Source organism: Eumetopias jubatus, unplaced genomic scaffold (assembly GCF_037043125.1).
Source record: "Eumetopias jubatus isolate StellerSeaLion01/CBP00866 unplaced genomic scaffold, mEumJub1_p1.0 scaffold_7, whole genome shotgun sequence".
Classification (NCBI taxonomy): Eukaryota; Metazoa; Chordata; class Mammalia; order Carnivora; family Otariidae; genus Eumetopias; species Eumetopias jubatus.
In genome coordinates, this window is record NW_028274813.1 from 47801843 (window position 1) to 47829836 (window position 27994).

At 41.2% G+C, this 27994-nt stretch overlaps 2 protein-coding genes across 6 annotated transcripts in view; one reads left to right on the forward strand and one right to left on the reverse strand.

Annotated features, from left to right (window-relative positions):
• The window catches only part of PYGL (glycogen phosphorylase L), a 100586-nt gene that overhangs the window by 40823 nt on the left and 31769 nt on the right, over positions 1-27994 (forward strand). For 4 of the 5 annotated variants that reach the window (XM_088024590.1, XM_028107907.2, XM_028108037.2 and 1 more), the window contains exon 20: positions 30-202. In XM_088024590.1, coding sequence (XP_087880716.1) covers positions 30-202 — 173 coding nt within the window. Of the gene's footprint in view, positions 1-29; positions 386-27994 lie in introns of those variants that run through there. The other variant, XM_088024591.1, reaches the window with a different exon arrangement.
• ABHD12B (abhydrolase domain containing 12B) lies at positions 307-27994 on the reverse strand. Its single transcript, XM_028109030.2, has 13 exons — positions 27904-27994; positions 22926-23053; positions 21930-22032; positions 19915-20034; positions 17716-17746; positions 14931-14976; positions 14697-14826; positions 14240-14277; positions 11077-11156; positions 2960-3042; positions 1774-1852; positions 1029-1147; positions 307-316 (listed from the first exon to the last, which is right to left on the reverse strand). Exons 1-13 carry the CDS (start codon positions 27963-27965, stop codon positions 307-309), a joined length of 1029 nt encoding a protein of 342 aa, XP_027964831.2. The 5' UTR covers positions 27966-27994.

Genomic DNA, 27994 nt, shown 5'->3' on the forward strand with positions numbered 1-27994 from the left:
TGGGCCATATATATTTGCGTTCTTTACAGAATCCAAAGGCCTGGAACACAATGGTACTCAAAAATATAGCTGCTGCAGGGAAATTCTCTAGTGACCGAACAATTAAGGAATATGCCAGGGACATCTGGAACATGGAGCCTTCAGATCTCAAGATTTCCCTATCCAGTGAATCTAGCAATGGGGTGAACAAAGCCAATGGAAAGTAAGTTGTAAAATGTCTCTAGAAAAAAAAATAACTTCTTACTGGATTTAAAAACTTTTACAACATTCTTTGATTTTGTTTTGTTTTGTTAGCTAATAATCTAGTTAAGAATTTCTGGGAATTAGGAGGGAAAGTGTATGACTGTATTAGGGCTAAAAATAAAGTGCCAATTTATAAGGGCTACATGAGTGCCAAAACTTGTTATTTGATGGCAGATTAAGTAGCATGCTAGGACTTTCTCCAGGGCTATTCAAAAAGCTAGAAAATACTTGGAACTTTTTAATGCCATTTAAATTAACTAAACTAAAACACAAATTACTTAACTTTAGAGTACCTTTCGTATACTGTTAAGTCCCAACCAAAGACCACCTCATTCACAAATATCCCCAGCATGTTTGGTAACCACACATTTTTAGATGGGATCCAAATTTTACCAAATTCTGATACTCTACAATGAGGTTACAGTTTGTTCCACAAAGTAGACTATGATAAGCTAAATGACAACTTTCAATAATGCCCAACATCCATGCTTTCCCTTACTAAAATGGCAAGTGAATTGTAGAAATGTCAGTGACTTCAGCTCATCCCAGCAGCCCAGTACAATTTTACATGAAAAATATGCCCCTAGGGTGGTGTCTGGACCAAGTCTTCACTTCAGATTTCTGTTACTCTCAGACCTCATGCCCACTGCTCACTCAGGAAATCTCTGCAAAAAAAGGACTTAGGTCAGCTCACATGCTTTCTCCACTTCCCAGTCTAAGTAAGCCAGAACAGCCCTATGTGCCTTTAAGAGAAGGATAATCACATTTAGCAAAGCAACTCTTACCTCACAGTGTTTATTAGTGTGGGGCTTCTACAGAGGAAGTTGTGTTGGAAACCAGGGGGAAAGGTCACCATCTTGACCCTCTCTTTGTTCCTATATGCATTGTGTGCAATTTCATAGAGCTGTGCGGGACAGAAAGACAGAGACTCAAAGGCTGACCATCAAAGGTGGTGTTTTTCTAGTTTAATTTTCCTAAACAGTACGGAAACAGTCAACTTGGGGAGTTAGTCCCATTAAGTCAGAGATAAGGGACTCTCTACCACCCTTCCCCAACACCCGGTGTTGGCTGTCTCTACAACTAAGGAACTAAAAACTGCACAGCTAACACAGAACACTGACAGAACCTCATCCTTCTGCTGCCAACACCCTCCCTGCAAGGGGACAGGAACTGCGATGGACCCACTGTATTTGTCTAAAAGAAAAGAAACTGCATCCTGTTTTTGGAGCCACTATGGGAGAGACTACATGGAGATTCTCACAGCAGCCTGGGATCTTCTCTATACTTGCAGATCCACACATGCACTTGCCGACGAGGAACCAGGATCCACCACAAACACTCCTTCAAGCTACAAAGCATAGCACGCTGATGCATATTGTATACACCAGGCAGCATGCCTATTTAGGGATGTAGAGAATCTCTTATAATGTCAGAGACCCTCCTGTAGGCTCTAATCTCAAAGTCTGGCTAGATGAGAAAATGGTGATACAAGTATAGTATGTTTCAGTCAGCACTGAGCTCTTAGTTTACCTTTTTGCCAAACTCCAAAGGCACCGTGCTGTCATCCTCACCGTGTATGATGAGAAGGGGAGAAGACAGGAATTTAACACTAGGGACAAGTAGAAGAAAAGCATTCAGCTCAAAAATTATATGTTGAGATTTCTCTTCTAAGTTAAAGCTTTAGCAAAACATGAGATTTGCCTCAAAATACAAGATCTCTCTTTCCTTCCTTCCCAGGAATGACAACTTCATATGTAATAAACTTCATATAGTCACTGTTTTCCCTTCCAGGCAAGATTGTCTCTCTTCTATTTACTCACACAATTTAATTAGGTATTTAATTAATTTATTTCTACATGATTTTTTTAAATAAGAAAAAACACTGAATTTGTACAGTTAAAAGAACCTCATCTTTTCCCTTATTCTACCTTATTTCATAATATCTGGGATATTTTAACTAAAAGACTATATAAAAGAAACAAAACAACTCAAAATTCAAAAATAACAAGAACTACCATAGGACTAAAGAGAACTCCTTGTAGCAATGTATTTACTTTTCCCCATAAATGTACAGAGGGACACACGATTAACAGGTTTAATCAGCTTCCTGGTCAACCTCCTAGCTTGGTAATTCAGAGAGGCTACGGCATGAAGAAGACTTGTTCCTCATTCTAATAACTTTCTCAAACAATACTTCCCAAATTCTGATACCCATCCACCCTGTCACAATGACTCACTGTTGCTCCTGAGAAGGTTAGATCCCTCAAGTGTGTCGACATAAAGTACTGATAACAACTGCCCATTGGAGGCACTCTTAAATTCTCCAGCTGCAAGAGGCTAACTTGCCAAATTCTGGTCATTGGACTTGCTGTTGGGTCAATAGGCTGAATGGTGGGTGGGTTTTGGTTACATGGGGAATAAGGCCTAGAAGTCAGGGATCCTGACTAGGCTAGACCTTCTCAGAGCACCTTTAAAAGATCCTGTAAACCCTAAGTCTACAACTCCCTTTATGACTTCAGAGAAAGTATTGAATTAGTGAAGTTTTCAAATTAGACATGAGGACAATATCAAACAATAAAAATTTGTACACACATTACCTCAAAGTTTGGTACCCATCTAAGAATTCTCATCTACCCGTTCAGTATGTTACATGATAGTTACCCTCCAGAATCGCATAGATACACTAATAATGGACATTCTTTCATCATTAGCTTACTTTTCATCATTAGGGAAGACTATTTTGTCTTTTCTCAGGGCATCCATAAGCGCACGTAAAAATCCTGGAAGTTTCCGGTAAATCTGTTTTTTAAAAAGAAAAAAAAATTAAAACATGGCCTATATCTATGTCATTTGTTATGTTTTCCTACATGAACTATACTAATGTAGAGAGTAGCAACTTTCCACATATAATAAACTTTTTTAAGAATAAATCTCATGATTATAAAAGTAACTCATGTCATTGTAGGGAAATTGGAAAATACAAAAAGGAAGGAAGAAAAGGTGGTGTATAATGGAATATTATATATATATATAGAGAGAGAGAGAGAGAGAGACATACACACCACCTCTTCTTCATTCATGACATTTGGGCTCTTTCCATAGTTTGGCATCAAATTTTTGACTAATCAGGATATTCTGTTCAGTGACTAGACCAGTTAATTATGTTCACTGTAGAACAATTTTTAGATTATGCATATCACTGCTTCTTTACAAGTGTGAAGAAAAAGAGTTAGTGGTGCTGTTTGTATTTTAAAGAAAGATAGGAAGCAAAAACAACAAAATGTTAACAGTGATTATCTCTGAGTGGTGGGGATTATGTGTGATTTGTTTCTTCTTTCGTCCTTTTTGCACCACCTTGGCCTTTGAGGCCCCACAGAATCTGGCTGTTGCCTGTCTGTCCTCTCACTGAGCCCACCCCTGTCCACCCTGCTGCCTTCTCCTGGAACACATCAGGCTCAAACCTACCTCAGGGCCCTCGCCCTTCTTTTCCCTCAGCTCAAGACCTCCAGATTTTCCCATGACAGCCTCTTGTCATGCAAGTCTCAGCTCAGGTGATAGCTCTTCGAGGAAGCTTTCGCTACCGACCCCCCCCCCCAACACCCACAAGTCACTCCCTGTCACACACAGCACTTCTCACTCCTGAAAATCAGCTTATTGTGTACTCGTCTCCTGCCTGTCTTCCCAGTAAGTAGATACACTTCACAGAAAGTCAGGCCACAGCTTTTTTATTCCCTGTGGTATTCCCAGAACCTAGCAAAGTTCTGAGTACCTAACAGACACTTGAATAAAGACTTACTAAAGATGGAATGAATCTCCTGTGCAGATATCCCTGGCGTACACTATAAGCTATTATCTGTCATGTTCATCTTAGTGTGACTTGAATTTCATTCAGATTTTATTCCTTGGAATAGATTTGCTAAGAGAAAAGACCAGAAAAGTATTATGTGTATTCCTCCGTTGTGCCTGAGAGGGGAGTGGGGAGGAAAGTGCTACATAACAAATGGGACATTGCCAAAGGAAGGAACTGGGTACAGCACAGGTCGGCTGGGGCCAGTTTAAAAAGAAAAGAGTTCTATTCGTTGTAGAAGCAATTTTTAGGTTATACGTATCACTGCCCCTTTATGATATGAGAAATTAGAGTCAGCTGCTATAATACATCGTTTGTTGTAGTCTTCCACTACGAACTGTAATAATACAGAGAATAGTATCTTTCTAAGTAGAATGAACTTAAAAATTTGTTTTCCTGCTTTTAAAAAGTAGTTCGTGTCATTGTAGGGAAATTAGCACAGAATAGGGAGGCTGGGTCTGGTAAAGACAAATGTCTGCTTCACAATTTTGGCATAGGCCTGCTGTTTCCAGGATGCTTTCACATTTTCATGGGAGTTTGTCTGGCTTGCATTTTTTGCATAGTCTCACGGCAGATGATTTGCATTCAGGAGCAGTCTGGAGATCCTAATACTGCCTCTCCTGCCCCTTTTCCTTTTTCCTTCTCTTACCCATAACTAAGGGCAAGATATCTTGTTTTGTTTTCTTTTGTCTTTGTCTCCTGATTCTGCCACCCCTGGAATCAGGACTCCTCTGAGGAAAATTCAATAAGAGAAGCCCCTCAGCAATTCATCTCAAATTCCAAAGGAGTAAGAAGAAAGCAGGCCTAAGTCAATCTACCCCCATTATTCCTCATCAGCCAGAGGTGCCCCTTGAGACTCAGAGGTCATACCATCCCCTCCAGCCCAGACCACAGCGATGGGCTCCTAATTGGTCTTCCTGCCTCCTCTCTCTTCTGGAATGCCATCAAATAAATATTCTTAAAAGACTAGTAATGTGAAATGTACTGTCACAAAGCTTCCATAGTACCACACAAGCTACTTAAAGTAAGAAACTCCCATCCTGGCTGCAAGCCCATCCACATCTGGCCACAATCTTTCATTCCAAAGGCTGCACACCTCCAATCCATCTGCCTAGAGTTAGAAGATATAGGATTGCGTCCCATTTCCTCTTCTTATAGGGTGTGTGACAATTGGGTAAGCCCTCTGAGCCGCCATTTCCCTCAGCTCTAAGTGGAGGCAATGATGCCAAACTCAGAGAGCTGTTACGAGGATTTAAAAGGATGATGAGTGTGCAAGATCTTTCATGGAAGCCTTGTATGACTCTCAGATATTTTATAGCACATAGTTGCTCCACTCCACCCGTGTGCCTTGCCTTGGCTCACCCTCTGCCGCCTCTCTATGTTTCCTAACTGCTCTCCCTTACCTTCAAGAAAGGAGCTTAGATCCTATCTCTCTGTAAGTCTTCACTGACCATATCTGTGCACAAGACCTTTCTCTTCCCTGAATTCTTCCTACCCTAAAATTACTGTTCTGGGTCCTACCCTAGCATTTACCTTAGTCTGCTTAGCAATAGAAAAAGTGGGAAAAGGGAACATGTATTTGTTGAGTCCTCGCTAGCTGCTGGGTACTTTGCAATGATTATCTTACTTAATCTAATCTTCTCAACAACCCTAGGCAATAGGCAGTATCAACCCCATTATTTAAAAATGGGAAAACTCAGAGAAGGGAAATAGTATTCTAAGATCATAAGTGGTTAGTGGCAGAAGCCAAATTTGAACCCAAACCTGTCTGGCTCCATAGCCCATGCTCTTTTTTCCACTGTGTCATGCTGCCTTCCTATTTTGAGTAATGAAATTGATTCCAAAGTGACTTAATGGAAATCCCTGCCATTACTTTATATCCACCATTAATTTCCTATCTCCTCAACTAGACAGGAAGCTTCTTGAGAGTAAGGACCCATGCCTTCCATTATATTTGTATGTCTCACACCACCTACACTTTCTTATTTAACAGGAACGTTCAGGGTTATGGCACTCCACTGGTAATAAAAAGAGTTAGTGGCCATTCAGTGCTTACTCTGTCCCAGGCGCTATTATAGATGCTTTTCATATACTAATATATTTAGTTATCACAGTAATCTGGAATAAATTATTTATTACCCCCATTTTATAGATAAGGCAATTAGAGCATTAAAAGCAATTAATCTGAGGTTATACAGCTGATAAATGACAGCCCTGGAAATCAAACCCAGGAAGTCTGACACCAGAGCTATGGTTCGTAAAGACAGCACGATAATAAGGACTCCTCTACTTCTAAACCATAAAGGTACCTATTAAACTGAGATTTCATGACATTTTAAATTAAATTCCAAACTTAAAAATATTGGAAGATTCCCCACTTTTAATAATAGAAGAATCATTACAAACCAGACCTTTTACCCAAGACAACTAGAAAAGCTGGAAAAAAATATATATATATATATTTTTTTTTTGAAAAAAGTATTTTAAAAACCTTTCTGTGAAGGTGTCAGAGACCTGCCAAGGCATCTTGAATGGTCTAGATCCCCGAGAGAAAGGAATGTCAGAGAGGTGAAAGTGACATTCAAGGCCGCTTTTCGCCTTGAGACACAGCTTGCAAGTCAGGAGAAAGCAAAAAGTAGAGGCAAAAGAACACAAAAGGAAACAGATGACACAAACAGAAAAGAAAAAAGAAAGTAGATTTAAACCTAAATATATCATAATTTCATTAAGTTAAATAGACTACTGTAGTTAATAGACAAAGCTTGTTAGAAATGAAAACAAAACCCTACTATATGCTGCTGACAAGAGATATGCATTAAATACAAGAATTCAGAAAAGTTTAGAGTCAAAGGATAGAAAATTATATATTATGCAAACACTATTCAAAACAAAGATATATTAATATCAGGCACAAAGTTGACTTTAAGTCAAGAAGCATTATTAATCAAAAAAGGATATTTCATAATGAAAAAAGGTGTCCAAAATCAATTTACATGGAAGATATAAAATTACATTATTACTCGATGTATGCTTTACACATGTATAACATATGCTCAAAAAAGCTAAAGCAAAAATTGACAGAACTAGGATAGAAATAAACAACTCCACAATCATGGCAAGGTATTTTAATACCCTTCCCTGCGTAACAGATAAAACAACCAGTCAAAAAAATCAGTGCAAATATAGAAGAATTGAACAGCATGATTAACAATCTTTACCTAATCGATATATATAAGAACACTGCACCAAAAATAGAACATATTCTTTCCAAGCATATGAAACATATGCCAAAATTGACCATAATGTTGGGACATAAAGCAAGTCTGAACAAATTTCAAAAACTGAAATCCTATAGAGAGAAATCTCAGATCATGGTAGAATTAAGCTAGAAGTCAACAGCAAACATAATCAAATCCCCAAATGTATAGAAATTACAAAATATACTTTTAAATAACCCATAGGTCAAAGAGGTCATAATATTATAAAATATTTTGAACTGAATTATTGTTAAAATGCATTTGAAAACTGGTGGGATCCATCTGAAGAGTGGCTTCTGTAAGAGTATGCCTTCATGCATAAATTAGAAAAGAGGAAATACTGAAAATAAATTATCCAAGTACCATCTCTAGAAATTTTTTAAATAATAAATTGAATCTAAAGAAAATAGAAGGGAATAATAAAGGTAAGAACAGATAATAAAACTGAAAGCATTCAATATAGATAATCAACAAAGTCTGAGTTGGTTCTTTGAAGAGACTAATAAAATTAATTCTGGCTGTAAATGTTGGCTGTCCCCCTTCTCCTTAGCTTTGGACAAAAGAAGCCATTGCCGTCAAAGTTATGTCACCCTCCCTCAAACTATTCTCTAACCCTGCAGATGGCAGAAACAACCACCAACCCCCTACAGTTGACTCAAGGCTTAGAGTGCCATGTGGATCAGACCAAAGCTACACTTTACCAGAAGTCACATCTTGTTCTGCTCTTTCCCCATCCCTATGCTACAACCCTCTTTCAAATGACCTTGCAGGTTTTGCCTTTAGAGCACTCTCAATAAATCACGTACATCAAGTCCTTGCCATGGGCTCTGCTTATAGGAGAACCTGACCTAAAACTAAAATTAAAACCTTAATCAATCAAAATAAACTTATAAATACCATGTTCATAAATCAGAAGATTCAATATTAAAAAGGTATCAATTTCCCCAAATTATATATAGACCTAAGGCAATTCCAATCAAAATCCTGGGAAGTTTTTTGTAGAAATTGATGAGTATATACCAAAATATACATCAAAATACAAAAGATCAAGAATAGTCAAGACAAATCTTGAGTAAGAAGAACAAAGCTGAAGAACTTACACAGACATATATATAAACATATTATAAAGCTACAGTAATTAGGGGCGCCTGGGTGGCTCAGTCGGTTGAGCACCTCTTGATTTCAGCTCAGGTTGTGATCTCTGGGTAGTGAGATAGAACCCCACTTTGGGCTGCACACTGAGTGTGGAGCCTACTTGGGATTCTCTCTCTCTCTCTCTCTCTCTCTCTCTCTCTCTCCCCCCTCTCCCCCTCCCTCCATTCACCCTCAATCTCTCTTAAAAAAAAAAAAAGCTATCGTAATTAGTAATTAGGAGATGCAGTATTCATATGAGAATGGACAGATAGATAAGGGAAAGAAATGGGAATCTACTAACAGACCCATATACATTAAGCCCTGATATATTCAAACACTAGCACTGCAGAATTGGTAGGGAAGGTTTGTTTAGTAAATGGTACTAGACCAAAACTGGATATCCATATGGACTTCTACCTCCTACATACAAAAATCCATACCTGTAGATTATAGCTCTAAATGTAAAAGATAAAACAATTTCTATAAGATAGCATAGAAGGGTATCTTCATAATCTTTGGTACCCAGAGTTTTATTAAACAGGACACTTTTCTTAAAAATACTAACCATGAAAAAAGTAATTGATAAACTGGCCCACATTAAATCTAGGACTATCTCTTCATCATAAGATATCATTAAGGGAGTAAAAAGGCAAAATGAGAGAATATACTTGCAATACAAATAATTTTCTAATGATTCATCCTATGAAAAACTACAAATAAAAAAAGACAAAAGGAAGAACAAGTATCTCACAAGAGATATCTAAATGACTAATAAACATGAAAAAAATGCCCAGCTTCATTAGTCATAAGGGAAATACAAATTAAAACCACAATGAGATATCTATATGAGGGTAAGGATGTGAAGCAACTGGAACTCTCAGACACAACAGGTGGGAGAGTAAAATGGTTAAGTCACTTTGGAAAACTGTTTGGCACTCTAATCACTAAAGCTAAACATATGCATATCTTACTATCCAGCAATTTCATTCCTAGGGTATACTCCGGTGAAATATGTACGTTTGCAGGATACATGTTCAAGAACATTCATAACAGCAGTGTTATTAATTACCCCAAACAGACAGCAACTCAAATGTCCATAAACAATAGGTCAATAAATTGTATATTTATACAATGAAATACTATATAGCAATGAAAATGATCAAACTACAACTATACCTCTTGTGTAAAATCCCACAAATATATGTTCGTTGAAAAACACAACATATCCTATATAATTCTACTAATTATATAAAGTTCAAAAACAAAATTATATTGCTTAGAGATGCACACATAGATGGTAACACTATAAAGGAAAGCATGGATATGATTATCATAAAACTCAGTCTAAGGATTACATCTAAGGTGAGGCTTATTGAATTGGGAAGTGACATGCAGGAGACTTCTAGGGGGCTAGTGATGCTAATTTCTGGACTTAAATGCTAGTTAAATGGATGTGCAGTTCATAATTATTTGTTAAGTCATATATTTTCCTATTATGTTAAATTTCAAAATTAGAATTTCAAAATAGAAACCAAAGTACATGGATTGTACCTGATTTATTCCTACAAGTTAGTGAATTTATTAGTAATTACTTAGAGTAATATAATAGATGCTCAATTAGTGGCTATCTTAAAATGATTTAATTGTCTAAAACCAATTGAAAGTGTTTCATTATCTCAAATTACTCAGCACTCAGTATTTTCTATTGTTCAGGGGATTTCTGTATTGAGGTGGAGTTTATAGTACAGGCATTATTCTAGATTAGGTGGTTCTGTGAATTAGCTGTCCTGGGAAGTGATGAGCTACCTTCTCCTGAAATAGTTAAGCAAATTCAGAAAGTTTTGTGATGATTTATTATAAAAAAAAAAGATTCCAAAAGTAGGCAGTTGTATTAAAGTACCCTTAAAATACCTTCTAACATTAATCAACAATTTAAAATTTGGGGTCGTGTATCCCCTCTGAGAATCCTATCTCTTTCTCTGGCTCATTGGCTAACATTTATATGGAGGTTATGTCTATAAGCAGTTGAGCATTAGGCATGGGATAAAGTTAGGATAATCTGCACAACAGATAAAAAACTAGATCTTGCTGCCCAATTCTTTAAACTTTATCTTCTTGGAAAGATTGTCGTCTCTACTTGGGATACTGTGTAAAACCCTTTGGCAGCTTCCTTGAATTCTCTAAAGCCTTTTTTTTTATCATAAAATAATGATAAATATATGGCTGACAATCATAGGGTTAAAAATGATGTATGAGAGGCATGTTTTCACTTTAAAAGGGAAAAATAATAAACTAAAGTAAATCAAGTCTATTTAAAAAAGTACATGATAAAAGGTACAGTTAAAGGAAGAGGTGGAAAAAAAGTTTTGGCTCTTAATAAGCCACTATCTCAACCTATTAGAAGAAATAAAAGAACTGCAAAATCCAAAAGCCATCGTGTCCTCCCTTCAATAGCAACTGGCTCATGACCTGTCTCAGGTTAGAATAACTCAGAAACATATAATTCTGGTTAAGAAAAGGAAAACGGTTAATAAGCATAAGTCTGTGGAAATAGCCTACATTTTCACATCTTATGAAGATGATTCAGAGACTCACCTTTAACAAGGGATAATTAATACTTGCAACCCATATGTTGGTAAATGGAGCCTCCAGGATAATAGCATCAACTGGGAATCCTTGAAAACAATAAAAAAGAAATAACTCTGCTATCATATTTAAATACTACCTTTCCTAAATAAGAAGTCCTCAAGGTCCTGTACATGAACTACCTGAACCAAAGTTATTTGCGAAGCTTGTTAATAATGCAAATTCCTGGACTCTGCACTAGACTTGAATCAGTCAGAGTCTCGGGGTGGGGGGAGTGCATTTTTAATGGGCATCCCCACCCCAAGAGATTTCTATGCACATGATTGTTGAAAATCACTACCTTCTAGGACACAGCCAGGTTTTCATGACTTGGATAATTTAAGAAGGCAAAGTACTATAGGAAGGGACAGTGTTCTGCAGCCCATGGTTAGGAATGGACCAGAAGCTGACTAGGTTGTTTTGGCCAACACTTCCTCTAAGAACAATTAGAAAATGCGTGTCAGATGGGGATATGTATTTGTATATGTACACAGTAGTCCCCCTTTATCTGCAGTTTCAGTTACGTGCAGTCAAGAGCAGTCCAGAAGCACATAATCCTGCTTCTGTCATATTGTCAGGTCAGTAGTAGCCTAACACTGCATCTCAATGCCCACATCATTCACCTCACTTCATCTCATCATGGAGACATTTTATCATCACACATCATCACAAGAAGAACGGTGAGTACAGTACAATATGATGTTTTAAGAGACACCCCCATCACATAACTTTTATTATAGTATGTTGTTATAATTGTCCTATTTTAGCATGTTATTATTAATCTCTTACTGTGCCTAATTGATAAATTAGACTTTATCATAGGTATATACACATAGGAAAAACACAGTATATATAGGACTTGGTATTATCCGTGGTTTCAGGCATCCACTATAGCTCTTGGAACATATCCCTCATGGATAAGGGAGGACTACTGTATGTATATGTATATGTTTGAAGGCATCTGAGGGCTACTAAATCCGCGAGATTTTGAGAGCCAATACCAAAAGAAAAAAATCCACAAGAGTTTGAGATGCTTTTCCCCTCAAAACAGCTGAAAACCTGAAAGCAACAGTGGTGGCTGCTCTTAGAGGCTTAGAACTAGACAGAACTTTCAGCAGTCCCACAGGACCAAAAGGGCAAAAATTAGAGGTCAGAATCTGACAAGAAGGAGAACTCTAATAAATTTCTCAGGCTTTTTGTGACTTCAAAAGACTACACCCTGGGAGTAGTGGTGAACCAAAACCGGACCAGCCCTCATAAATACTAAAGCCCAGCTTCAAATCAGCTCAATTTCTGATTGGATTAAGGTGATCTCCCCCCTATTTTAACTTCTTTTCAGGAGAAAAGTAACTTTTGTCTGGAAGAAGATAATATTATCCCTAACCCTCAAATTATCTCTACAATTTCCATAAACAATATCTAGCATTTAATCAAAAATAACTAGACATACAAAACTAAACTAAAATAGGCCAAAAATACAAAAAACAAACAAAAAAACCAAATAATGGAAATAGATCAACAAGGATCTAGATATTGGCATTATTCTATATGGACTTTAAAATAATTTGTAAATAACCAATTGTACTATAGTAAAATACTTGTTAAAATTTTAATATTTAATAAAATTTGATATTACGTAGTGAACTGTGTAATATGTCAAAAGAAAATATTTAAACTAAAGCACAAGGAGAAAAATGTCTGGAAAACCCAGGAAAGAACATTGGAGACATACAGGACATGGGAAAAGACCTAAAAAAAATACATATAATTATAGTCCCAGGGGGAGAGAAGATGAAAAATGGGGTAGGCACAATATTTGAAGATAAATGACCAATTTTCCAAGATGGATGAATATCAAGCTAGAGTTATTATGGTACTATGAACTCCAAGCAGGATAACTACTAAGAAACCCACACTAGGAAAATCACAGTAAAAATGCTGACAAACAAAGACAAAAAGAAAATCTCAAAAACAGCCAGAAGAAAAAGTAATTATTTTCAAAGGAGCAGCAGGAAGACTGGAAGCTGACTTCCCAATGGAACAGTGAAAGCCAGAACAAAATGAACGTCTTCAAAGTGTTGAAATAAAATAACTGCCAACCAAGAATTCTATGCCCAATGAAAATATCCTTCAAAAACAAAGATAAAGATATTTTCAGGCCAAAACTGAGGGAATTCTTCACCACAGATAGGCAGAACAAATATCCCAAATGGAAGCACAGAAATGCAAGAAGTAATAAAAAGCAAAGAAAAGGGTAAATCTAGATATTGACTTTATAATATAAGAGCAATAATGTTTTATGGAGTATATAATATAGAGAAAATTAAAATACATAATAGCAAGAGTTCAAAGTCAGAGATGTAAATGGAATTTAAGTGTCCTAAGGTCACTGCATTATCCAAGAAGTGAAGTATTCATTTATGTGGGAATTTAGGTTAAATAATACAGCACCGTCAACACTATGCAGGAAGTGTGCCCAGGGAGCTATGAGAGCTAGAGGAGCAGGAAATAATGTCAGCTTTATTTCCATAATTAATTAAGACTGTGGATAGCATGTGACTTGCTTTAACATGTTCACATAACTCACCCTGACCAGTATCGACAAGCTTAAGATACAACTCAAGAGATGACAAGCTTTTCATGTACATCACTATCACCTTGTCCTATTCACAGAGATGCTAATTCATCAAAACAGCTAGGATCCAGGAAACCTGTGTTTATAACAAGCGCCAGGGAACCTGAGACAGGTAATGCTCAGAACACTTTGGGAAACACGGACATAAATGTCATGGAAGACGGGCAGCTGAAAGCAAGTCCTGCTTGTTACTTCATAAAGGATGTTTTCCTCTGCCATAATCCAAATTACTCCACGGGAACATTTACTTCAGGAGAAGGGCTTTTTCAAGGGGAATTTTAACTCTTGCTGAGTATTTATTTTTAATTTCATGGCCTTGAAAGGCAACTGTTGTTTTATATTAAATAGAAAAAAGAAAGTTTATTACATGATCAGAGGCTGTCTGAGGTCGGGGGTGCTTAGGTATCTCTGTGTTCAGAGTGTGCACAACGTTCCGCAGGCTCTCTTTCCTTCACCACTGCGAGCCAAGACATGCCACATGGAGGCATTTTACATTACCTTTCTCTTCTAGTGCTTTTGCAGCATTTGTTGCAACTCTGCAAAGCAATGAAAATTAGTACATATGTAAAGCAGGGACTTAACAGGTAAACAGTACAAAATGCAACATCTGATATGAGCACCTGATGAAAGCGCTGGGGCCCTCTGGTAGGACCAGATGTACAACTTTGCATAGGATTTCAAGGGGTTCCACGGGCCAAAATCCCTTTAATACTCTCAAGGAGTATTGGAATGGGCTTCAGTGTCCTAGATAACCACAGAGCTACACCCTCACCCTCCCTTGCATTACAACAGGCTCGCCAAGATGGCACTGGCTCTAACCACGTATGGGATGTGAGGGAAACCAGAGCTCCGCCTCCTAGCTCAGTGTTCCCTCCTCTGCTCATGGCTGCCTCTGATGACACTAAAGCCCCAAGGACTCCCCACCCCCAAGAAGCCATCTTCAGACCCCACTTACCCTGTACCCAGAGAGTGGCCCCAGAGACACACAGGCGTGGTACCACTTCTCGCCTTGGTCCACTCATAGACACAAACAGCATCTGCGGTCAGCCCCTCCTCTGTGGGCTCACCTGTAGAGTCCCCGTACCCTGGTGGTAAGGAAAGGTGGGCACAGTATCACTACCTCCAAAATGAGGGCCATCAAAAGCCCTCCTGCTTCCTGAGAAGTCTTTATATACTGCTCTTAACATACCTCTGTAGTCCACAGACAGGACATGAAAGCCACCATCGCTCAGCATCTAGATGACAAAAGAGAGGTTATCATCTTAATTAGAAGGTATAAACCGAAACGGTGGTGTAACCGCCTCAACACTTGCATAATTTTCATTGTGATGGCTTCCTAGGCAGGGAATAGATGAAATCTGCTGTTTGACCTCAAACATGAGAAGGTCAGGCTCAAGGGGAAAGAAGGGAGGCAGGTGGCAGAGCAGGTCAGAGAGCCTGGCCACACCCTTGCTCTGCCCCTGGCTGTGTGACCTTGAGCCACCCAACGTCTGACTATGTAAACAGGATTCTGAAAAGTGAAAAACAACAGTAGCACCTTCAGGACTGTTGGAAGATGACATGAGATGAAAGTACTGAAGTACCTCGGTGCAAAGTAAATGTCCGTTTTAAGAATTCCCTTGAGAACAGAAGGTCTACACAGAGTTGTAGTAGAGGCAGTCAAATAATGGGAAGATATTTATATTAAATGTGAACAGATAGAGTTAATATCAATCAAAAAGAGATCACTCGATTATATGAAACCACTGCCATGCCCCATGTGGATAAATAAGGAAGGAATATGACAGCATCATTTCAAACGAAGTGAATTACAATGACAGACGAAGAGAGAAAATGGGGACAAAAATGTACTGCGCAGATACCTTTAAAACTTTATTTAATCCTCACAATAGTCCCTAAAGGTAGGTATTATCCCTGTCTTATAGATAAAGAAATTGAGTCCTGAGGGTTTAAGTAACTCGTTCGTGGTCACCCAGACAGCTAGAGGGAGAACCAAGACTCACCCCTCGGTCTGCTGTCCAAACACTGCGCTCCCCCTGCCACAGCACAGACGTGGGGAGCTGAGTCTCACCAGAAATCTTTCAATACAAATTCAACTAATACTGAGGAACTAAAGGAAACTTTTTAATATCTATTTAAACGACACTGCCTCCAAAACAGAGATCCAGGACACAGAGCAGTTAAGCGCCCCGGGAGGTGGGAACGTCTGTGCGTCGTTGTGGTGCTGTGGACGGAAGGACCACTTGGTGAAACAACTTGAGAACAGATCTGACTCCTAAGTTAGAATTTATCTCTAGGGAAAAAGTCCAAAAAAAGAATAAACTCGATGCTTCAGGTTTTCTCTAGCAACATTATTGAGATGATTTTGGCGGTGGGGGGGGGGGGGACTTGTATCTAGTAACAGTGGAATAGTTAAATAAGCAATTGTCTACAAATATAATGGAGAAGGATCACCTTTTAAATCTGTTACTATGGTAACTACGGAAAACCATGGAAGAATGTTTACAACATAGTAAGTACATAATATAGCATTAAGTAAAAGAGCAACAACATAAAATTACATATAGATATAATCACATAAAAACTTTACATAAAGACGACGAGGTGGGATTACAAAATGAAAACAGCCGTATTGGATGACTGAAGTGATGAATAAATGGAATGAACGAGAAACAGAGAGGATGTGGAGGAAGAAAGGAAAGAAGAAGGGGGGGGAAGGACAACATAATAGCAAAGACTTGGTTTTTCAGGGAAATCACCCTTCCAAAGAAGAGAACAAAGGCCTGAGGAAGTCTGGTCAGGCTGGGAGATGATGACTATGGCACGGGGTATCCAGAATCTGCCTGGAGGAAGAAGTCTTATCATACCTTCCCTTACCATGCCAACTACCACAGGGATGACCTGGCTCCTTTTCACACCTACACCTATGATTCTTTTCCTTTCTGTGCACACAGGGGCTATAATTCAGCTTTGCCGAGGGTGGGAGAGGAAAAAAAGAAAAAAAAAACAACACATGGTCTCATGGACGTCAGCCTCACCACCATCCCACGTAGGAAGTGCAGACAGTGAGGTGCAGGGTAGAAAGCAAACCTAAAAATTAATAGACATTATCATTCCAGGCAGAACAGCATCTAGCCCACCACCCACCAGAGCTGGCTCCGAGAAGACCGTGAGGAAAGGGAGGAGCAGACTGGAGAGGGGCTTCCTGTCTGAACAAGGGAGGGAGGACGAAGGAGGGGCTGGCCCTCCTGGGCCTGGCAGGACGCGGGTCCCCACTCAGGCTGTTACACCAGGGAAGGGCTCTGAGGTGGGAGCTGGTCTGTGGGAGGCGACAGCAGGTCCTCGGTCAAAAATTGGACAAGCAGCCTGGTCACCTGAGGGAGAGATTACCCAACTGGGGTGTGGGAGAAGATAAACAGACAGCCCTACCAACTGTGAGTCAGCCACGGCTGCATCTCCCTGCCCACGCGGGGGCCGCCCCAACAAACTGCAGTCGTGTAGCAGGCTAGCAAGAAGAGTGTGGCTGCCATCCCACGCGCAAAACCTTCCATGGGGCTGAAGCCAGAGCCTGAAGGACTCTAACAGCAGACGTTCTGTGTATTTATCCTCTACCACAAAAAAAAGAGGCTGTTTCTCACGGGAGTAACTTTCACATTTAATATACCCTCACAACCCTTCCCCCCCAGCCCTCAGGAAAAGCAGATAAAGAGGGTCTTGAACTCCACCTGGTGATGAAGGCAATGTATTTATGAAAGTGTTTGGGGAGTCAGAGATGTTCGCTTCTGTTTTAAAGCCCTGTGGTCACTGCAGGAAGAGAAATCCACGTGTGGGACTTTGAGTCCCAGACTCCAAACCCACCCTTGGGAGCTCTCAGTAGATACCCTTGCTGAGGGCTGAGGAAGATCTAGGGCTGTAGCCCAGAAGAGAAAAAACAGAGACATAAAACTGGTACCTTGAGGCCCCTTCAGACATACCTTTACTAGCTCAAGTCTGTGAGGAGCTGCCCTGTGGAAGAGGTTAAAACAAAGAGCAAGAATTAGGAATTACAATGACAAATTCAATAAAAATCACTATCATGCTTCCAGCATCTGATCTCATGCCTTTGTTTTTCAGGTTAGAGAAATAAATAACTGGGAGAAAGGGAAATGGTTTTTGGTGTCATAGCCCACTTGGCTGTGTCAGGGGGAGTGATGGATGGCTCCCCACTGCTGTTGCACTCCTCTGCATGAGCACTGGATGCCCAGATGGTTAGTGCTTCTCAACAGAGGCATGTGATGAATTACTGATAATCCACCTCCTCTCACTGCTACGCAGCAAAACTAATTTCTGAGAATACTTTTAGGAGCTAAAGGAAAATCAGCTCCAGAAAGTGGTTTTTCAGAACAAAGGATGATACAGTCATGTTCACTAAACCAAGACCTGCCTGTGCCCTGTTCACTCTGCCATTAAATACAAGATGAAGTGAGGGAGACTCACAGCGCTGGAGGTACAAGAAAGGCTTTTTCCCAAAATAACCATATCATCTACTCTCTATTAACCACGCTAACAAAGGAGAGACAAGGATGATTGAAAAGGCAGAGGATTCTTTTGAAAACCATTTGAATTTTGTCTTAGAGCCAAGTGTCTTAAACTTTAGTGGGTCATGAAGCCCTTCGAACGTATGATTAAAGCTATGGACCCACTTCCCAGAAAAATGTATCCACACTTGACATTTTTAGTACAATTTTGGGAGGAGGTTCATGGACCCTCTGGGGTTTCTCTGGTGCCAAGTCTGGAAGCACTGTTCTCAGCAAGGCTCCTATAACCTCCCACTTGGCCTCCTTTCGGCTCAGTACTGCTGGAGCCGGCTGAGAGTTTTGCAGTGGACAGGAGGAAGCTGCGGCTGACCGCACAGCCAGTCAATCTGGGACCACAGCAGATCCGCACAGGGGACAGACACGAATGGGTGGGCCGGATGATCCTTTAAATACATACACTGTAACACCATGCCCAAGTTTGCACAATCAGAACAATGTTCAACAATGTTGAAAAAGGTTGGATTTGGGGGCGCCTGGGTGGCTCCGTTGGTTAGGCGACTGCCTTCAGCTCAGGTCATGATCCTGGAGTCCCGGGATCGAGTCCCGCATCGGGCTCCCTGCTCCTCGGGGAGTCTGCTTCTCCCTCGGACCTTCCCCTCTCTCATGCTCTCTCTCTCAGATAAATAAATAAAAATCTTTAAAAAAATAATTACAAAAGAAAAAGGTTGAATTTCATGGGAAATCTTCATCATTGTCACTCTAAAATGGACACCTTCAGAAAGGCCCTAGTGCAAAGGCAAGCCTTGAGAAATCCATCAACACAGAAAAAGACAATGAGAAAAAGAGACATAGGCAAGGGAGCCAAGGGGCAGATTCCAGAGCTCAGCACTTAGTTTGCAACATCCCTCCAGACACAGAGCTGGGTCGGTGGGTCCCTGAGGCACATCACCCCTCCCCCAGCCCGAAGCGCTGCAGTCTCAGCTGATGATCATCACCCACCAGAATGACAGGCCCACTGGGAAGCCCTGGCAGCACATCAAAGGGGCTCAGGACTTCAGGGAGGCATTCTTGGTGGCAAAGCAAGGTTGGAACAACAGAGAGTGGACTGAGGCATCAGGCTTCTAGACCAGAATCACTCAGATGGTCCCCAGTACGGACGGTCAGAATTCCAGATGATCTCTCATAGGGAGTCCATACATTTGATTAATAGGATTCATGCTAAATCAAGGAATCCCCACGTACTTCTGTGAGAGGACCACGGATAAGGAAATTGCTCTTCCTTCTCCCCATATCTCAGGCCTGTCCCCTTTCCCGTCATCCATGGGCTCAGTTCAGCATTTCAGGCACTCTTTGGGAGTAAAGGAACCACTGCCTTCTTGGAAATCAACAACCAAATTTTGGAAGTTAGTCTCCCTTTCAGTGAAAGATTGACATGAGTCTACATACAGAATATATAGATTTTTTTTTTAAGAGAAGCCTGTTGCCAGAACACCCTCAAATTTCAACAAAGGAAAAAAATATATATGTGGAGGCACACTTACGGAGTCGAAAACTCTGGAAAGCTCTGCCTTTCCTTCCCCTGCCCCCCACCCCAGGCTGAAAGGCTCCCTCTCTTTTTAAACAACAACAACAAAAAATCCAAGCGAAGGCACTGACCTGTGTTCTGCGCTGCCGTGAAGATAAACAATAATTGGGTTGCCGTCATGAAGGGCTGCTTCATACCAGCCACGGTCCTTCCCCTTAGCATCTTCCCCCCGGCAGCTGGGAACCGTGTGCCTGAAGGGCAAGGAAACGTTTTAACAAACATACAGAGAGAATTCACTTTCCTTGCCAAAGTCTGAAACCCTCCTCAGGTCAAAGACATATATTTGTATAATGTATAAATATCCATTACATATTTATATGTATGTGTGTGTATATCTATCTATCTATCTGTCTAAATTTCTATCTGAGTGATATATGCACATGGTAAAAATTAAAATATAATACCACAAACATCTTACAGTGACAAGCACTACTTCTCTACTCCCCTCCCCCGTGCACAGAAACGACCCCTTTTAACCACTGACTGTTCTAGTCCTTCTGACTCCTATATCCACTAATCTTCCAGGACTGCAATTCTTAGGTGCAGTCCACTGAAATGCAGTCCACTGGATGGAAACAAGTAAAAGGCAATAGGTATTTGCCACCTGCTATTGGTTTAGCTGAAGAAACAAACTGAAAGAATTTAAAGAGAGAGCAGTTTAGGTGGGAGAAAAGAACTTAAATATGAAACTAAGCTATTCTACTCAAGAAACCAGTGACCTTGTGGAGTTAAACACCTGCCCGAGCTCCAGTCCCTCCACCTGTTAAACCAGTGAGTGAGCCCTGAAGATACAAACACTTCCATATGACATGTCACAAGGAGACCTGGAGAACTGGCCACGATATAATAAATCTTCAGGCTTCTCAACCCTTTAGGGGCAGAAAGTCTGACATCAAACCCCAGGGCCTCTGGACTGAGAGGACTGGCACCCCTGCCAGCTACATAAGCCAGGGCAAGAGCAACGGACAAAAAGATTTTCAAATTCCAACACCGTTAGCTGAATTGTACTGTGCAGATTAGGAAGAAGTTATGTGAATTCATACTGGTTCCTAAACATTCTATGATCACATGTTTAAAGTCAGAGAGGAAATATAAAACAGGACACTGGGAAATTGGCAGCCAAGAACAAGAAGTAGAACCAAACAGAAAAAAATGTTGACAGTAGCATAGCAAAAAAGACAATAGCTCACAATTTTGACAATTGAGTGTCTTTTCTGTGCTGTGCCAAGCACTGTGCTAAGCAGTGAAAACCCACTAACGAAAGAAAGAAAAGAAAAAAAGAAAGAACGAGAGAAAAGAAAGAAGGAAGGAAGTGAAAGAAAGAAAGAAAGAAAGAAAGAAAGAAAGAAAGAAAGAAAGAAAGAAAGAAAGAAAGAAAGAAAGAAAGAAAGAAAAAGAAAGGAAAGGGAAGGAAGGAAGGAAGAAAAGAAAGAAAAAGAAAGAAAGAAAAGAAAGAAAGAAGGAAGGAAGGAAGGAAAGGAAAGGAAAGGAAAGAATAAAGGGGCGCCTGGGTGGCTCAGTCAGTTAAGCATCTGCCTCTGGCTCAGGTCATGATCTCTGGGTCCTGGGATCGAGTTCCACATCGGGCTCCCTGCTCAGTGATCTGCTTCTCCTTCTGCCCCCCCCCCCGTCTCGTGTTCTCTCTCTCTCTCTCTCACTCTCTCAAATAAATGGATAAAGTCTTAAAAAAATTTTTTTAAAGAATGCCTACCAACAAAGTCACCTACAAAAGTTATAGTCTTGTAAAGAAGACAAACATTAACCAAATAATCGCACAAACATTTATTTAACTACAATGGGGGAAATGCCATAAAGGACAAGCACAGATTGCCACCTGTGCCTAAAATGGGAGCTGAGAAAGGACTTCTCTGAAAATTACCGCACTACCATTGGCAACTGAGACTGTAAAGACAAGTATGCAGTTAGTTAGGCGAAAGGAGGGAGCAGAGACCTACAAGTGTTGCAGACAGAGCATATCCCGTGAGAGTGTGACTTGGGGTGCCAGGAGGCTAGCCGTTCTGCAACAGTGCAGGAAGGCTCGTGTGCAACACGGCAGAAGAGTACCAGTGTCCATCAGTGCACTCACCAGATTCCCAGAATCACCCCAGGTTCAACTCTGATATACAAGTTCACCGTGTGAGGAATCTTTAACTCCGGTTTCTTTAAATCCACAAGAAATGGTGCTTTGACTAGAAAGTAGAATTCATTATTAACGCCCAGAGTCAAATTCCATGTCTTTTAATCACAATCAAAAAAAAGTAATTAGTCTCATCGTTAACATGATTTCTAAGTAGCAAGCTACCACACTAAATTACCAGCAAAGTATTTTATTTTATAAACGAGGACCAGCCCACAGGAAAGTTGCCAAAACAAAAACCCCTAAAGCTAGATTTTAAAAATAGCACCAGTGTGACAGGTCATCATAGGGTTTTGTTCAGTCCTTATCCTTGTCTCAAGCTAAAAACAAAGGAGACCATTCCCCTACAAAGGTAAGGAGGTCTAGAAGAAAGTAATGAGTATTCTGCTACCTATGTCAAGCATTACTTTTTCCACTAAATAAAACCTAGTAATTAGCCATAAACCATGAAGTGGCCAGAATCAACAAACCCCTGGGGACAAGCCGGTGAGACCATTACCTGTGTGGCTAGGACTGTGTGTTACACTGACTAATAGCACTCAGTAGAAAAAACGTGGGAGAACAGATTCCTCACATCAGCCTCTCCCCAACCCCAGCTCCCCGTTTTCTCTCTCTTTCAAGGGATATAGGTAAAAAGAAAAAGCAAAAAAGTAGAGAATACACCAAGCAATAAAGTATCCCTATTAACAGCTAATTCAAAGACTGAGCTCCTGAACTGAAACCCCACCCACAAGGCCATGTTTTTCTCTCCATCCCCCCAAGAGTCTTTAGGGATTCGCGCTAGACCCCAAAGCCTCTGTTAAATGGGTTTCAGACCACTGAAGTCTAGCCACAATTTTTATAGCCGACATGCCTTTTTCATTGTCACATGGGCAACTTTAAGGGCAGTGAGTTCTTTCTTTGGGAAAATATATATCGGCAAAGTCATGATAGATACATACTTACAAAAATTAAAAAATATTAGCATATTCATCAGAGGAGGAAAAATGTGTTCTTTTAATGGTTTACTAGTAAAGCTGTTGTACAGAGAGGCAATTTTTCTTCCGAGTGTTGAACAGGAATGTGGAAAAGATCTGCAAGATATAATGAAACAAGCAAGGCATTCAAAATCACTCCAAGTTTTGTCGTGTGTTTTTTCTCTTAGCATCCAAATAAAATTTCAGAGACTAACACCGGGAATTACAGGTAACTTGGCATTTAAGCAAAATGCTTTCCAGAATTGTATGCCATTAGCACAGATCAGGACTGGGTACTAAGGGAGAAGAGGAGAGGAAAGCAATAAATCAGGCCCCCAACTAGCTGCTGAGAAAGCCCTGGTATGACAGAACAGGAGTGGGGGGACATGAACGCACAGGAGTCAAGCCTGTTTCCTCAAGTGCATCCCCACAGAAGACCAAGGCTGGACCCCAAAGTCATCAGGAAACAGGATTCAGACTATTTAACACTTGTCACGGTTTTTTTTTTTTTTATCACATCACACTTTAGTGCTGTATGTATTAACTATTATTAGTCTAAAGCAGTGAATGGAAAACCAGATCCCCACTCTTCTGGCTGGGTGTTAGGAAGAAATGAGCCAATGAAAGAAAAATCCCCACTTCTGATGTGACATCCCTGGTAAGAGGGACTGTGAGGAGCAGGGTGGGGAGCGAGGGGAGTACCTGGAGGTTGTTGCTACATCAGGGCTGGAGCCTGGTCAGGGACACAGCGGCCAGGCACATCTTGTTTATTCTACTATTTGTTCCCTGTGACACAAACCACCTGAACCAGGAGCCATCGGCAGACAAGTTACGACTTGTCCATGAGGGGTCACTAATGCCACTTCTGTCTCTAGACACATCTCTTATGAGAGTTGAATGTCTCCTACCTTGGAGAAACGGGGGACACAGGAAGTCATTGTCACCGCTTCCTGCTTCTGGTTTTTGTCCACCTCGTCCATTAAATAAATCCCTTCCCCTGTTTTGAGCTGTCCATGTGAAGACTGCTCAGTATAATGAGATCATGAGTCTGGGGGACTGGAAAGCATGTTGGATGAACAGTCTCCCCCTGCCCTGATTTCTCTGCTAGACCAGAGCATTTTCGAAGATAGCTGTTATCACCTGTACTTCGCAAATGAGGAGACTGAAAGTTTAAGTAACCTGCCCCATGCCACAGAGTCAATGAATGACTGAGTCACGTGTACCCAGGTCTGTCTGACCCCGGAGTTCTATGAAGAGCTCCAGTGAGCTGTCACGATCCTGGTGAGTGCAACTTGCCATCGATGCAGGCAAAAATGAACCCCAGGAATAAGACTGGCTTCTGGCAAGATTCAGCCCTTAGAGAAAGTTGTTTCCGGATCCCCCTTCTCCCCTTCTGCACCCTTGGCCCTTCTTAGGGTCCCTTCTTCCTCCCATGTTCTTCTTCCTTCCTGCTCCTGTATTCTCAGGAGCCTTCTGACTCTAAAAGTCATCAAAGAGAGACCTCGAAGAAAAATTCTCCCTCAAGTGTTAATAACTAAAAAATGAGAGTGCTTATATGTTTGGAAGAGGCATGAAGAGAGAAGATAATGAATCTCCGATGAATTCTGCAGGGAATGGAAAAGAGACGTGGGCTAAGGGTAATGGGTAGCTCTCCAAGTGTATCAAACATAGGCAACTGCCTACACACAAAATTAGCAAGGAAAAAATGAAAATGATTTTTTTCATAATAGTTTAAAATATCCTCCATGAAGGTGGTAGGAAGGAAAGGACATTGTTGCTCCGATTTTAGAGATAAGAAATCAAAACCCAGAGAAGCCACTTTGAGCCCCAGATCAAGCCCAAATGGGCAGAACTGAACACAATCTGAATTCTTAGGCTTCCTTCCAGTTGGCTGGCTCAGGCTTTCTTTCTCCTGACTCTGAACTCACGCTACCCCGCCTGTTAGTCTCCCACTAAGTTATCTTTTGAAGGTAGCAGGGTGCTTGGGAAGCAGAGGCGGTAGAGGGAAATATGTTTCTGTTTTTAAAGAATAATTCATATAGGACCCTTCTCTCAAATAGCTCAAGGCACTTCTGTGAGAAGCACTGCGGGAGGAGAAGAGAGTGACCATATCCCCCGGAGCATCAATAATGCACAGCAGCTTCTTTTAACTAGGGGTTGTCAATTTGACTTCCTGTAGATCAGTAGAGGATCAAAAGTCACCAGTGGCTAATAGACCTTATTCGAGTGGAGGATGCAATTTCAGCCCAGTCCCTGCCAATGGCCAGCCACATCAAACAGCCACCTTGATGTCTTGGTGTTCTTTCGCCTGCCCTTTGATCAGCCGTAGCTCTAACTGCACAGCATCCCCCAGGGGCCACAGAACTAACTGGATCATTCTTACCTTGGAATCTGAGTGGCTACAGGGCCAATCATTCATGTTCATGCTCAGAGGCACCAACTTCGGGAAGCCCAGCTCTAACCCCATATGGCAAGACAGCTATTCCAAATACTAAGACACGCGACACATCCATCCTAGGTGCCCATTCATTTGGCCAACATGTATTGATCACCGAGCACCTAAATTACACCTATGTTCTCCTCCCTTCTTTCCTCCCCACCAAATCCTCCCTTTCCTTCATATTCACTCAAGTGTTCCTTCTTTGTTAAAGCCTCTCTATACAGATCTTCCACGGTGACTTTCCTCTCTCTTCACCTCTCCCACTCATTACAATCGGGCCTCGGTTTGACCCTTAATTGTTCTCTGGGGGTTTTCCCACTATTCGTCCTGGCTTCCCACTGAGAAGAACCACATGGCATCTAGTGCACCCTGTCTAGCACAGGACTGAGCCCTGAAAGCAAAGTGTATTTGTTTCTTGAGGGAGAAGGAAGCAGTGCTTATTGGAAGCTTTGGGGAAGAGGGGAAGGGCTTCATATTCTCTTTTGAATTATAATTGAAAATTAATTGTGAGCTCCACAAGAGCTGAGCTTTGTGCCCAGGCCTAAACTAGTACGCAAAAGGTAGGCAATGACCAGTACTGCGGAAAGAATGAATCAGTTTATCAGCCTGCTCCTGGGGGTTTCCTTAACAGTACCCAGAAATGTAAAGACTTGGGGTGAATGGGGAGCAAGGAAGAGGTAAGTAGCCCACTGGCTTCGCCCAGCTGCTTTCCTGAGCACATTTTCCATGTTTCTAGTTCAAAGAAAACCAGTGGCGAGTGAAGACTAACTCTCCCAGGCCCATCTATCTTAAGTAGCAACGACAGCAGATGAAATTTTTGCAAAATAAATAAATAGATCCCCAAGGCATTAAAAAATGATCACTGAAAACATGTTTTGATGAATTGTTCTCCTTGAGTCACACAACACATCACCATAGATCCCGTGCTACTAGCAGCTCCAGACACACAGGCAGCCCTCTGTGGATGTTTGCGGATCTAAGCTAACTTGGTTCCAAGAAACAAAAGGATTCAGGATCCTGGATCTCGGTCTGTGCTTCCGCCTCAGTGTGTCTTAAATTAGAGCAGTAATTCTTGGTTCAGATGAAGAAATGTGCTTGTATTTTATTCTTTCAGGAAGCATCTCTTGAGACTTATTTTTTAGTAATTAGTAAGGCAAGTAAGAGAGGGTCCCCAACTCCCCACGTCCCACTCCATTATCAACAAAGCAGGTTGTTCTCTAAAAGCATGAAGTGCAGCTTTGATTCTCTGCCAAATAAATGTTAAATATCAGCCATCAACTCTAGAGAGAGCACAAAAGATAAAGGCAGAACATGTCAGCTTCCCTAGAACAACCATATCGAGGAGGTAAGGCCCAGGAATGTGCGGTTGAAAAGTGCGGTCAATCAGGATATTCTGACTCACATTCAGATCCAACACAGAAGGGGGATGTGGGTCTACACTGCTGGGCCAGGCGAAAGCTGCTCTCTGCTCTTTGCCCTGAGCTACAGAAGGAAGAGAAGAGAGAAGATGGGTTTTTGTTTTCATCACTCAGACATTCCAAAGTGAAGTTGCCTGTGTCTGGCTGGGACTCTTGCATATTTTGTACTCAGCGAGAAACAAAACAAAGAAATATAAAGAAGAAGGGTGAACAAAAGTGCCAATACCTTCCCACCCCAACAAAAACAGATACCTGAGTCTTCTGAGTCCAGGGTCTCTAGCCAATACCTGGCTTCAACGCAAAGGAGACTGGCAATATATTGCTGGTCAATTCAGGTAGTTTAACATTACCATTTAAGCCAAGGATTTAAAATAGGAGCCAGAGGGGTCCCTGGGTGGCTCAGTTGGTTAGGTGTCTGACTCTTGATTTCCTCTCAGGTCTTGATCTCAGAGTCATGAGTTCAAGCCCAGGGTTGGGTAAGGAGTCTACTTAAAAAAAAAAAAAAAAAAAAAGGAGGAAGAAAATTTTAAAACCCTCTGATATAGACATTTCAGAGTTAAAGGATGTAAAAAATTGGCACTTGTATGGTTTCAATGCACTATACATTTTTTTAGCATTATGGAGGGATGTTCTTTAAATACATCCAAGAGAGTTCACCCTGGGGTAGTTGGCCTTGGGATCCTTTTCCACCTACACAGGTAGGCCTTTGACCCAAGAGGATGCCATCTAAGAAAGAGTACAAGGTAGATTACTATTATTGGTCTTTAAAATGTGTCCTGAATTTTAGTAAAATGATGAAGGCAGGTAAGAGCTTGGTATAGGAATCTGAGCCATCTTTCTGGAAATCTCTATTTCAGAAGCCCCAAAGGGATGCAAGATTCTGAAAGATCAAACCCGAGAAGCAGAGGCTCTCTGGCCGGGGTAGGCGCCGAGGCCAAGGATAACGCGGTCCAAAGGGCTCGCAGAGCTTTGGGGGCCTCCGAAATGCCCCGCCCGGGACCACCGCGGGGCGCCGCGCCTGATCGCCCTGCCCATTCCCCCGGGGTTCGGGGCGGGGTGGCGGTGGGGGGGGATGACAGGGCGCTGGGCCGCGAGCCACGAGCACTCACCGCAGGTTCCGCACCACCATGTCCCACCAGGACGCCACACGGTCCTGCGCGTCCATCTCCATCCCGCGCCGTGTGGCGAGCCGCCACCGGG